The 13,810-nt window shown below is 45.9% G+C and overlaps 1 protein-coding gene across 2 annotated transcripts in view; it reads right to left on the bottom strand.

Moving 5' to 3' along the window:
* The window catches only part of CPS1 (carbamoyl-phosphate synthase 1), a 120,721-nt gene extending 108,089 nt beyond the window's left edge, over nt 1–12,632 (bottom strand). For both annotated transcript variants that reach the window (XM_051624102.1, XM_051624103.1), the window contains exons 1-2: nt 12,385–12,632; nt 10,116–10,300 (exon numbers count right to left, since the gene is read on the bottom strand). In XM_051624102.1, the coding sequence (XP_051480062.1) occupies nt 10,116–10,171 (56 nt within the window). In that variant the 5' untranslated portion in view covers nt 10,172–10,300; nt 12,385–12,632. The remainder of the gene's footprint in view (nt 1–10,115; nt 10,301–12,384) is intronic.
* Between the last annotated feature and the right edge of the window lie 1,178 nt (nt 12,633–13,810).

Raw genomic sequence — 13,810 nt, 5'->3', positions numbered from 1 at the left:
TTCTTTTACTACAACAGAGGTCACATCCAGTGACAGGACACATGGCAATGGCACAAAGCTGCACCAGGGGAGGATCAGATTGGACATTAGGAAGCATTTCTTTACTGAGAATAGAGAGGTTAGACACTGCAACAGGCTACCTAGAGGGGTGGTCAATGTCTCAAGCCTGTCAGTGTTTAAGACACATTTCGACAATGCCCTTTACACCATGCTCTAACTTTTGGTCAGCCCTGAAGTGGTCAGGCACTTGGACTGCTGAACTGTTGCAGGTCCCTTCCAGCTGAAATATTCTATGAGAAGACAGAGAAAGTTTTGTACAGAAAGCTTCTTCCCTAACTTTGAACGAATAAAACTTAATTAATCTTCCCTTTGAGTAAATAGATTTATGCTAAAGGGAAGAGACATGATTTTGACTGACTGGAAAACATTTTTAGGGCAGAAGAGCAAAGAGACTTGAAGAAGTAACTGATGTCATCAAGTGTCCAGGACTTTAACCCCAGAACTCCAATGCTGCCTATTCAGCCAGTATTTTTATAATAGCAAGGAAACTTTATGAGTTAATTATAAGACTATAACATGCTCCATAGGGATGAGTCTTTACACTAGCATTTTCCTTAGCAAAACCCCCAGAAATAGACTTCTCCCCACAAAGACCAACTGGCTTAAATAGAGTCTATCCTTTTCGACATGGGCTTTTACTGGACCCCTTAAGAGAGGGCACACAACTCCGACAGATGTGTGAGAGGAAGCAGCGCTGTAGGCCTTGGGTGCAGTTAGGCTGCCCTTTCCCTGAAGAAATTCTGTACTGTAATGTCCTCATTACCCATTTCACACTGATACCTACTATTGTTCAGCAGGGTTTAAATCAACCACCCCTAGGAAGAAATCACTATATACCCAAAGGCAACAGGGTCCTAGTTTTTCATTCATTTGAAGAAGGCAGGATATGAAATACTGAACCATTTCACAGAATCACAGAATCATCATAGATGGCTTCAGGAAAGACAAAAAAAGATGGTCACTGAGGAAAATTAAGGAGCCCCAGTTCACATTGATAAGGCCAAGGTAACACAAAATGCTTTTGCTTCTTCCTCTAAGTTACAGACCTCCCTTCCATGAGGGCACAGGAAGCAACCACTGAGCTGGAGACACCAAAAACATCCATCTGGCTAATGCTCCTCCAACAGCCCTCTGAACTGGCTCAAGTTCCTTGCACAGCCACAGCTGGGGCAGTGTCAACATGGCACAGCACCATCAGGAAAAAAATCTGACATCCACATATGTGGATTTTCTTGGCTTAGTCAAAACTGGGGCCCAAATACACCAAATATATGAAGGTTTTTATGCTTCAACTGCTTCAACTAAGAGGTATAAACACAGGCTTTAATGTTCAGATAGTAACCTTCATGAACAGATGTGGTTACAATATTATCAGGTTTTAGTAAAATGAGCAATCAAATTGTAAAGGAGATAGTACAAAGGTAGGTTATCCACATTTCTGTACTGATATACTCAGTTCTCCATCTTTATGCACTGCCATAAATACAACAAAATCAATTACATACATTTATTTCCACTTCCTATGGTCTCCATCATGCTACAATCCATTATAACCAAAGCAATCATAAACTACCACATCCAGTGCAATGAAATTGCACTAACCTGATAAAAATCCACAAGAGCCAAGTAAAACTGCAAAGTTTTCATGTCATTACTCTGATCACAGAGGTCTCAACAACAGTGTGTGCTTTGGAAACCACAGCAAAGATGAGGAGTTGGCTTATATAGGACATATGATTAAGAAGAGATTCAGTTGATCATTTCTGATTTGAGGGAGGAAATAAGGCTTGAAAAATACAGGCCACTCAGAATTAGGAGCACACAAACAGCAGGTATCCATACAGTGAGGCATCCAAGATCTTTGGCTCTTATCACCCATGGTAAACTGACATGTTGTCTGTCAAACTCTGGCTCAAGCCTAGCCCAGGGATTGTTCAAAAATTGAACAAAAACACATTGAAGTGCTGCTTTGTGTGAACAGCTGCATATTACTGCATCCACTCCCTGTAACACAGGCTTCTTAAAAGCACAATCTCCATCTCAGACAGCTGTTCAGGAATGTGATGCATCCTTTATTACACAGGAGTGTCTAAGGCCACAGAAGAGGACCACCAAAGCTGATACCTGAAAGCTGGAGCAAGGAAGGAGGTCTCTATTTGAAGCATCAGTTTCTGAAGTGCCACAGTGTGTCTGGTGCAGGAAAAAAATGACTTCACTAAACCAGACTCCCAGGGATGAGAAAGCTTATCAAGAGACAACTTGGTAAAGAAGCACTGCTGAATTCTTCCAAGCAATGCAGAAGGGCACAGGTAATCAGGATCCAACTTGTTGCTGTCTGAGCCTCACACAATCTGCCTCTGAGCAGGAAGAAGTCACAGAAAGAGAAAGCACACTTTAACTAAGTACACAGCATTTACCAGTCAAAGAGAGGAAAAAGTGTATCAGCTGGTAGGCAGGCTGGATGGAAACACTAGGGATGTATCTGCAAAAGTGCTTTACACAAGTGTTACTTCTTTCCTGTGCCAGTTAGGAAGTCAGCCAGTCATGCACTCTTGTAATCATATTTAACCTTTCCAGACAATCTAATCCTTTCTCTCCTTCCCTCCTGCCCCTAGCAATTCCCCTGCAGCTGCAACACACTCAGGAGTGTGCTTTGAAGAATTTGGAAGCTCATTTTGAACAGCATCAACAGCAGAAGAAATTGCTCTCAAACCATGACTTGGGAATAACCTAAAATGCTTTATTTTGCTGATTCCCATGAAGCTTAAAACCTTCACCCACACAAATTTCTGCCTTTGCCCTAGCCCTGCTCTTCTCCTGACCCTTACCACAACATCTCATCCTGGCAAAATACACTTTTCACCAGAGCTCTGACCCAGATACATTTACCTATGCAATCCAGGAGGTAGAATAAGCAGTGCTAGTATGTGTGAATGCTTCCAGTTTTCTGTTTACCACTCTCCTCTCGTTATCAGCTTCCTACAACAGATGGACTGTAAATTCATAGGTACAGGAAGATTCAATAACTGGGTGGGAGAGGCAGGAGGGGCTGCTGCTTCAGTAGCAAGACCCTAAGGAAAAGAGGGGGGAAAAGATCCAGAAGATTTTGGAAGAAATACAGAGACCTGTGTTTAAGCACCAGCCCAGTATTAGCTATGAATATAGCTGCAGCCAGGGCAATTCAGACTGCATGCTGTGCCCAACTCTGCCTTTTTTTTTTCCCAGGGAAATGCATTCCATGAAATGCAGCTAAAGACATGATAAACCTGTCTCCAGCTACTATGTTCCTTCTGTTGGAACAGCGCTCCTTTCAATATCATTAGCCAGTGTCTTCTAGTAAAGGGCTCTAATAGCTCTTCCATCCATCCTGCCAGTCAGGTAATATCTACTCTCTCCAAAGTTGCAAATGGTCACAAGGGGAATGGAGATGCATTTCATCCTTTCATTGCTCACATCCTCTAGAAAAGTCACAATGTAACACTTTCTAGGCTTTTCCAAAGCGCAAATGAATCATAACTAAAAATCATCCAAGCAAAATAAAGGAATGAGAAATTCTTTAGGTTTTGACAGTCATCAGCTTTCAAACTCACCACACTGGAAATGCTGCAGTGTTATGCACACCCTTCTCCCACACTCTATGTGCCTAAAATAATACATACAGGACACTTCCACCATATTGCCCCAAGACTGAAGAATAGATAGGCACTAAAGCCACACAGCCTTTCGCAGGCCAACCTGTGGCTGCTTTGCCTACATTCATAATCCACTCAGCACAAGACAAGCCTGGAATAGAAGCTCATGAACTTCATGGCCTGACCACAGCACTGCTGCTGACCAAATGGGGGAAATGCTGGTTTCACACCTGTTTTTTCTCCTGCCTCTCAGATAAGCCTGTCTGCAAAGGCCATATCAATATATCTTCAGTCATTCAAACTGGAAACAACATGAACTAATCTAGACAAATGAGAACATGATAATCTGCAGAGCGGCAAACATTTTAAGTGCCAAACATCTGCATCCCCTTAAATCCAAGAGCCTTCTTTGAGGACACTCCCTCCCTGTACACCAGATTTCTACTTGTTTGCATTGTGCACCGCTGTGAAAACTCCCTGAAAGGGAAAATCAGAAAACTGTTCATTAGAAAGGAGTTAACTGCAGAACAGAATTCTAGAGGAGGAATATTTTCTGTATAATGTGTACACCTATACATACTCTGAGCAATTCATTCCTTTTCCTTTTACCTGCATCAAAAGAGAAGTCACCAAAAAGCAAACCAAGATGAAACATAATTCTTGCAAGGTGAGAAAGCCACGAGTCTGGGAATGTAGTGAGCAAATTGCCCCTTTGCTTTGAGCAACATTATGAGTTTGCAAAATGTTTTCAATCCTTACAGGCTAAGCGTTAATTAGCCCTTCTTGTAACAACAACATGGTAAAATACAAAAGGCAAGGAGAGCAAGAAACTCTCTGGCACACAGCAAGCTGTGTTCCAGGCAGCGACCCATCAAGAGATGTCAGTCTCTGGAGAAGAAAGCGTGGCACTGTCTCCTGGCACTGCTTGCATGGCTTGTGGCTGAGTGACAGGCAGCTGTGCTGGCCCTGTGCCAGCTGAGATCAGTCCTCCCTCCCCAGGCCTCAGCACAGCAGCTTACTTTTTTTAAAGAAAACCATGCAGAGTTATGGATGCATCCAAGGTATGAAATAGTGTTCTCTAAGGTCAGGTGAACATCCAAGCCTGCATTTCTGCAGTGGTTTAGTCAGGGGCAGCTCTTTCAGTGAGGTCCAGCCTCAGCAGAGCTGTCTGAGGGTCACCTAGGAAAAGCCCTGCTGATCTGTTTTCTTCTTGGGCTATGCATAAAGTTCAGAGGTGCACACAGCAGCACCAAACGCAGCATCACAGCTGAGGAAGAGCTTTACCACACCTGCCTGTTGAGATACCCACTAGATACAAAGAATCTTTACCACCATTTCTAGCATGCTTATGTTAATGATTAACGCTCCAGTCCCAGTTCAGTCATAAAACTGTCAAGACAATTAAACATGTGTCAGATATTATGATCTGACTGCCTTCATCCTCTACATCCAAGGTAACTCCAAGCCCAGTTTCACTTCAAGAGGCATCCAGCTGCATTCAGGGCATACCAGACACTGCAAGACTTTGCAAAGAGCCATTCTGAACATCTGAACCATAAGAAAATGAGTTCAGCAGAAGTTCACAGCTTATTAGCCTCTGAAGTATTCAACAGAAGATAGAAATCTATAGGAAATTAGGTTGATTAAGATGGCATTACACATTTATGGGGGGCAGGATTTAAAGAAGCTTGTTTAGAAGCTGTCTCAAGGCTTTTAAATACTCACACTGTTCATTTCAGCTATCCCTTGCACACGGACTGTGTTAGGTGATGCTATCAAATACCTGCCTCTAGTGGGTGTATGACCCATCCACTCTACCTCAGGGAAGAGGGGCTGTAAGAGGCTCTGTAAGCTACAGGAAGACTACTTGGATTCTGGTTGCAAGGAAACATTTTGGGCTGAAATTAAGCCATGGATGGTATCACAGCCAATCTGGATTGTACAGCTGAAAAAGCTGGCCAAAGCGTTCATGAAGTTGATTCATCTCTACCCAGTTTCCCTGAAGGAGATGGGAAGCTCTAAGGAAGTCACTCCTCAGAGCCAGCCATCACCATCCTCTCCAGTGATGTAACAGCCACAGAAACACAAGAGCCAGCAAAAAGCCTAGCAGGGACAGGAATCAAGGTGAGTGGTCTCTATGAGGAATCCAGGTGTGATCTTGAGAGAGCTGCAGAGAGTGACAGGTGCTCTGAGGAACAGCAGATACTCAAAACCTACCAGAACAGCAAACCTGGCTCATGATGCCACTTTTTTATTGACCAGAAGAAATTCAGACAAATCTACAACTATAAAGGTGGGTGTGGAGAAAGAATATCAAGATACTGGCACATGTGCCAAAGCATCGCTGGGTCAGAACAGAGACTACAATGCCTGGATGTCCCAGTTACAGGTGCTATAGACACTCAAGAATGTCCTTTAAAAACAAGACACCAAACAGTTTTCCCAAAAAAAAAATTGTACACTGAGCAATAGCAGATTCTGTTATAAGGAAGGGGTAAAACAGCACCTTTATAGGTCACAAAATAAACCAACAGGACCCTTTCAGTGCCTCACAGAGTCCTTAGATCACCTGTAAAGACTGATTTTATTGCTCAGTATCATAAAAACCCTGGTCACTGCCACCTCAAACTGTTCACATTGCTAAGCAAACACGTCAACAGTCACACTTGTGCACTGCTCATTCTGTAGACGTGCAAAGGTGAACAGTCAGGCTGAGCAATCAATCACACCCACATCACATTTTCACTGGCAATCACGTGCAGCCCTCACACTGAACTTTAGAGACGGCATCAAGGATGCAAGTGCCTTGTGCAGCCTGTTTCAGTCACTACAGCAAAGCAAAATAAATGTGACTTAATGTCAGTCCTGACCAGGGATCAAAGTGTATCAAATCTCAGCAAACCCTACTGTCTTCCAGATGACTTCATCACCAAAAGAGTGCTTCATCCAGCTCTCAGGACTTTCCTGTCTTGTTTTCATTGCTCCTGCCCCCAAGTAGCCCTTACTGATCTCCTCTCAATCAGGACTGCTCTCCCAACCTCTCTTTCATTTGCTAGAAGTCGATGCATACCCATTGCATTGGGGGTAGATATCTTATGGTCCACGAAGAGAAGAAAACGGCAAAATATCAGAGAGGATCGCTACGTGCGTTTCTCCAAAGAGTTGTGGCCTTATGCACAGAACCACTGATCCCTGCGCGCTGCTCCCGACAGCAAACAGCCACAGCGGCCGCAGGGAGCGGTGCGGAGCTGCTCTCCCGGCGTGGCGGGCACAGCAAGGCTCCTCCGGCTTCTTGCTTGTGAGAACAGGGGCATCTAGTGGCTGAGCCCCAGAAGAGCAGGACGAAGCCACAGCCACAAGCTGCAGCCCCACTTTAAGCACGGATGAGTCGGGAGCTTGTAAGAGGCGGCTGCTCCCGATAGGGAAGCAGATCATTACAAAGCTGTCGAGCTGCTAACTGCTCTACCCAGGCCAAGGTGCCATGAAACCACAAATAAACACTTAGCGTCAGGCACAGCAGCTCAGACGGAATCCCCCAGTAACTGTCTTTCCTGTCAGATGCTCAGGAACAGTGCACTAGCAAACACATACAGCAACATGTCCCAACAGTCTCCTAACACCCAGAAGTCAGTGGCTCCAGCGACTCCCACACACAAGCACTGGGGTATCTTCTTACTTGACATCTCTACCACAGCTTAACTATTTGAATAATCTCCTTCACCCTTGAATGCTGATCCTGTCACCTCAGTTGGGATCTGCTAGCTTCGAAAGCCAGTGTGTCACCTTCCCCTGTTTACATTTGTGACACTGTTGAAGACTTTACAGACATCTGTCAGCTACCGCTTTCTTCAGAAAGGTCTTTTCCCAGGTGGAATAGTCCTAGCCTGGCTACTTAGTCCTGGCACATAACCCATTTCATGTAGTTTATGAGCTTTTTTTTGGCCTGATCAGTTCTGTAACTTGTCCAGCTTCTAGTACTGCTATCCTATTTGAGATGAGATTGGAACCCAACATGGTATTTCAGATGCAGGTGAGCCACAGACACATATGACAGCATTTAAGTTTGGGGCTCTTTTCCCTTCCTAGTAACAACTGGTTTTCTTTTTCCTGCTAGCGAGCAGTGAGCTGGTGTTTTCACAGAACCACCTGTAGATTTCTGAGACCTCTTTTCTGAATGGGAATTGCTAGCTCATAGCCCACCGCTGTGTGTGTACATAGTGGCAGGATGGATTTTACTGAATACTTGGCTTAACATCTGGCCACAATAAAAGCAGCTGTGCCCCAGATACAATATCAATATAATCGACCAGCTTAGTTCAGCTTCTGTGACCAGTAATCAAGACTTTGATCTCTTCATGGAAGCTGCTAAAAGAAAAATACTCAATGCCATCTGCAATGATGCTTGGTGTGAATTGGAAAAAAGGATCCAATACAGTAAGATGTTTTTTCCCCCCTTCTGGATATCTTCTAAAATGAAAAATTTTACTGTCATAATGCCAAGATATAACACTTGTTTTACCTCTCAAGAGCAAGTCTGCTTGGCTTCAGAATGGCACCAAGATCTTAAGTCTCTCAACGTATGTTTGAGTTTTTATTGAGATCAAATACTGTGAGCCATAGCTCTAATATTAAGGAATAGCAAAGTTTCTAGAATTATCACTGGTTTATACATAGCATTACAGCTGAAAGAACCTCTGATACTCAAAATTGTAACTTTAAAAGATGAAACGCACATCTTTGATCTTTCATGTCTTAGGACACTTTGGACATCAAACCTAAATATGCAGTATCTTTAACCATGCTGCTGAATAAATAATGTGTAAGAGAGGCTAACAAATGCAGCCAAGAAGCTTCTTGCTTTTACTCAGTACCATCTGAAGTTTAAACACAAAGAAGCCAACACAAAAAAAAGAGAGATGGGGAGATAAATGCCATGACTTGCACTACATTTCTTAACTGTCCACAAGATTTTGTAGTGCAATAGTTGTGTGAACATGCCAAGACATCCCTAGGGCAATTTTTCAGCAGGTGAAACCTCTCCCACCACCCAAGTGCTCAGTCTGTACAGTTTTCCAGGACATTCCCACACAGTGAGGATGACCATGCTCTGTGAAGCACTTTCACAAATCTCCTTTTCTATCAAGGAGGCCCTGAAGGACACCTTATCCTTGCTCACTGCACTCCCTCACACACAGCATGCAGATGCAAAGGAAAGAAACCCTCACATGTATTATTATGGAATCACCATGCCAAGCCCATCTGGTCCACAGCATGGAGGCCACTCTCTGAGGTCAAACCAACCCTGAGCAGAGGCTACACAGAAGGGGAGATGCCAAACCACCATTCTGGAGAGGCCACTTGCAAGTCCACATCTACACTGTCCAACTTTGGCATCTACTGACTGGAGATTAGAGGTAGGGTGGATTACAGAACTGATAAATGCCAGAAAAGGGCAGTCACCCCCATGAGGAGACATCTCCTCTCAGGTAAGAGGTGTTTCAGTTAAATACTCAGGCAGGATGCCAAGTAGCCTGTAAGCAGCTGTAACATCTGACAGGTTTGAAATTCACATCCTCACTAAAATGAGGAGGTAGCAGACACCCAGGCATCCTAATGTTTTCTTCAGTGAGGATTGTGAAACTTAAGTTTTATCAATGTAACTACAGGAACCACTGACATGCCAACACCAACAGCCAGGATCCTTATGCCACTAAAATTCAGGAATGATTTGTCTTCTAGACAACGCTGTGGAGGAGAAAATTTTACATAGAGTTCTTTTCTCACCGGTAGAAAGATTCTGGGACATCTTTTCAACAACTTAATGTGTGTAACTTGAGAAAATGAGATTTTTCTCAGGCTAACTTTGTGATGGGACTGCCAAGAAGGCTATTGGAGCCTGTTCTATCACCATTTTCTCTGCCTATTCTGACAGCTGCTTCTGCACAAAATGAGTCTCTAGATGTGTTTTGAACAGATCTGCTTTCATGGCTTTTTTTCAGTGGAAAAGAAAAGACAAGAAACAGCAAATGGCTTCAAATTGTGCCAGGGGAGGTTTAGAATGGATAGTAGGAAAAAATTATTTACTGAAAGGGTTGACAGGCACCGGAACAGGCTGCCCAGGCAAATGGTAGCATCACCAACCCTGGAGGTAGTTAAAAGACATGTAGATGTGGTATTGAGGGACAAGATTTAGTGGTGGACTTGGCAGTGCTAACAGCTGGACTTGGTGATCTTAAAAGTCTTTCTCAACCAAAACAACACTATGATTTCATTAATTCAGCATGACCCTTTTTAGAGAAAGCAAACAAACCATCCTCAAACATCTCAGAGTGACTGCGTGTGCAATGAGAACACGAGGCTCTTTTCCTTTCATTGCCCACTCTGCATGGGCAGGTTACTAAGGAAGAATCATGAGTCACTTACCTGGGCTCTGGGTGACAGCCACAATGAGACACTCTGGATTCATCCTGGGCAGCCATCAAAGTCCATCAAAGCCAAAGTGACAGCAGCTCTTTGGAAAATAACATTCTGAAACATCAGCTCTTGGTAGGGCAGGTGAGGAGAACAGGCAGGGTAATTTGGCAGAAGCATCTTTGCCTTCAAGTGATCTGGAAAAAAAATCAAGAATATGAAAGGAATCAAAGACAAAAGAAAGGCTCTGAAGCTGAAACGTTGTCCCCTGTGCTGGAAGTTAGTACTGAACTGTGCTGGACGGAAGGAGGGCAGCAAATATTGTTCTGACCTGTGGATGGAAGGGAAAACCATAAAACAGGGCTGTGAACTTGGCCATAAGCAGAAGAGCCCGTGATATTTTTACTGATGCTAGAGCTGCCTCTCTGAATACTAAAGCTGCACAGTCCATCTCCCTGCCTTGAATGCAAGGCAATGTTGACATGATTAAAATTCACTAAATAAGGAACAGCTGAGTGAAAAAGGAACTGAAACCTACCATAACTGGGATGCCCTCTTTTCTGCTTGTTTCTCACCATCTCCTGCAAGAATTCTTTTTCTTTTCCTTGAGCTCTGATTTTACAGATTGTAATGAAGAATGGACACAAAACCAGAATCTCTTGTATAATACAATTGTCCCAAGCATGAATGCAGCAGCCTAATGTAGTCCCATGCATGTTCTCCATCACCACCAAAAGGTAAATTCTTAGAGTAGCTGTTTCTCCTGAACTCACCCAGAGGGATTCAGGTCCTGCAAGGGGCATCGTCCCTGCACCCAGGCCTCTACAAGCCACCAAGAGCTTCAAGCTCAGCCACATTTTGTGCTTCCCAAGATAAGTGTTGGGGAGCCCCAAAGCTGTGCCTGTTATGAACTTCAGCAAGGCAGACCCCAAGCAAGGATGTCACAACCTGTCTCAGGCCTACAGGGTCAGGAAAAGGGAAGGTGGGCACAGTGTTACACCAGGCAGAAAGCAGCAAGGCCTGGACTCAGAAATACAGAATCATCATAGTTGGAAAGGACGTCTAAGACCACAGAGTCCAACTATGAACACAAAAAAAACCCCACAGCCTTGGCCACCAGAGCATGTCCTGAAGTACCAAACCTACACAGCCTTTGAATACCTCCAGGGATGGTGACTCCACCACCTCCCTGAGCAGGCTGTTCCAGTGCCTGACCACTCTTTCAGTACAGAAATTCTTCATAATATCCAATGTAAACCTCCCCTGCCAAAACTTCAGGCCATTTCCTCTCCTGTCATTATTCACTTGGGACAACAGGCCAACACCCACCTTCTTACATCCTCCTTTCAAGTAGCTGTAGAGGGCAATGAGGTCTCCCCTCAGCCTCTTTTTCTTCAGACTAAACATCTCCAGTTCCCTCAGCCTGTCCTCATATAACTTGCTCTCCAGACCATTCTCCAGCCTCATTGCTCTGCTCTGGACCTGCTCCAGCACCTCAATGTCCCTCTTACAGTGAGGGGCCCAGAACTGAACACAGCACTCGAGGTGCTGCCTCACCAGTGCAGAGCAGAGGGGCACAACCACTTCCCTGCTCCTGCTGGCCACACTGTTCCTGATGCAGGCCAGGATGATGTTGGCCTTCTTGGCCACCTGGGCTACTGCTGGCTTATGTTAAGTCGGTGGTCAATCAACACCCCCAGGTCCTTTTCTGCTGGGCAGCTCTCCAGCCACTCCTCACCAAGCCTGTAGCGCTGCCTGGGGTTGTTGTGATTTAAATGCAGGACCCAGCACTTGGCCTTGTTGAACCTCACACAACTGGCCTCAGCCCATCAATCCAGCCTGCCCAGGTCCCTCTGTAGAGTCTTGCCACCCTCAGGCAGATCAACACTCCCATGCAATTTCAAGTCATCTGCAAACTCACTGAGGGTGCACTCAGTGCCCTCATCCAGATCATTGATAAAGAAATTGAACAAAACCGGCCCCAAAACTGAGCCCTGAAGGACACCACTGGTGACTGGCCACCAGCTAGATTTGACCCCATTTACCACAGCTGTCTGGGTCTGGGCATCCAGTTTCTCACCCAGTGAGGAGGATACGTGTCTATGCCATGATTTGGAGTCAAAGGCCTTACTGAAGTTTAAGTAGACAACGTCCACAGCCTCCCCGTTATCCAACAGGCAGGTCACACGGTCATATAAAGAGGTGGCAGCAATGTGGCATTTGGGGTGAAAAGCAGGAGGACAATTTCTACTGCTCAGGGCTACAAGTCAAAAGGACCTACCTTCTAGTCCTGAGGAAGACACGGCTCAGCTGGCACAGGTGACACAGCAGCTCGGCAGGAGATGGCAAGGGAAAGGTGCTGTCTGTTGTCCAGACCTGGCCCCAAGCCAGGTGAGGAAGCACTGCTGCTGGAGGGCAGCAGGACTCACGTGTTTCTCAGACTGACCCTCTGCCACCACTGGGACCAGATGGGCACCACTCCCACGGGGCAAACAGCCCCACAGGGCTGACCACATGGTGCCCAGCCACACAAGACCCCAAAATCCCACAGAGTTAGCTACGAGGGGCCCCAAACCTCACAGGGCCTACAAGTCCCATAGGCCCAGCAGAATCAAACTGCACATGGCCCATAAACCACACAAGGAAAGATGCATGGGACCTCTAAAGCCCACGGGGCCCCTAGAACCAGTAGAGCCTGCTAGAAGGGGCCTTAAACCTCACAGGGCTCCCTAAAGCCCAGAGGACTCTCTAAGCCCCAAAGGATCAGCAGCAATGATCCCTCAAGCACACAAGGCTCCTTAAAGCCCACAGAGCCAGACAAAATGGGCCCTAAGCCCCAGAGGGCTCCCTGAAATCTACACAGCCAGCCACAATGGGCCCTAAACCCCACAAGGATCTCTTAAGCCCACAGCACCAGACAAAATGGGCCCTTAACCCCACAGGGCTCTCTAAAAGCCCACAGAGCCAGTTGTAATGGGCCTTAAATACAACAAGGCTCCCTAAAGCCCACAGAGACAGCTGCAATTGGCCCTAAGCCCCACAGAGCCAGACAAATTGGGCACTAAACACTGCAGGGCTCTCTAAAAGCCCACAGAGCCAGCATAAATGGGCCCTAAATCCCAAAGGGCCTCACTAATGCCCACAGGGTCAGCTGCAATAGGCCCTAAACCCCACAGGGCTCTCTAAGTCCCACAGAGCAAGACAAAATGGGCCCTAAATGCCACAGGCCTCCCTAAAGCCCACACAGCCAGCCACAACAGGCCCTAAACCCCACACGGCTCTCTAAAAGCCCACAGGGTCAGCTGCAATAGGCCCAAAACACCAAAAGGCTTGCTAAAGCTCACAGAGCCAGCTGAAATGGGCCCTAAACCATACAGGGCTCTCTAGGCCCCACAGAGCCAGCCACAATGGGCCCTGAACCCCACAGGGATCTCTAAAGCCCACAAAGCCAGACAAAATGGGGACTTAACCCCACAGCGCTCTCTAAAGGCCCACAGAGTCAGCTGCAACAGGCCCTAAACCCCACACGGCTCTCTAAAGCCCACAGAGCCAGCTGAAATGGGCCCTAAACCCCACAGGGCTCCCTAAAGCTCACAGAGCCAGCTGCAATAGGCCCTAAAACCCACAGGCCTCCCTTAAACCCTCAGAGCCAACTCCAATGGGCTCTAAATCCCACAGAGCTCTCTAAAAGCCCACAGAGCAAGCTG

The sequence above is a fragment of the Apus apus genome, chromosome 6 (assembly GCF_020740795.1).
Source record: "Apus apus isolate bApuApu2 chromosome 6, bApuApu2.pri.cur, whole genome shotgun sequence".
Lineage (NCBI taxonomy): Eukaryota > Metazoa > Chordata > Aves > Apodiformes > Apodidae > Apus > Apus apus.
Note: the sequence above shows the minus strand (reverse complement) of the source record. Positions and strands in the feature narration are given on the sequence as shown.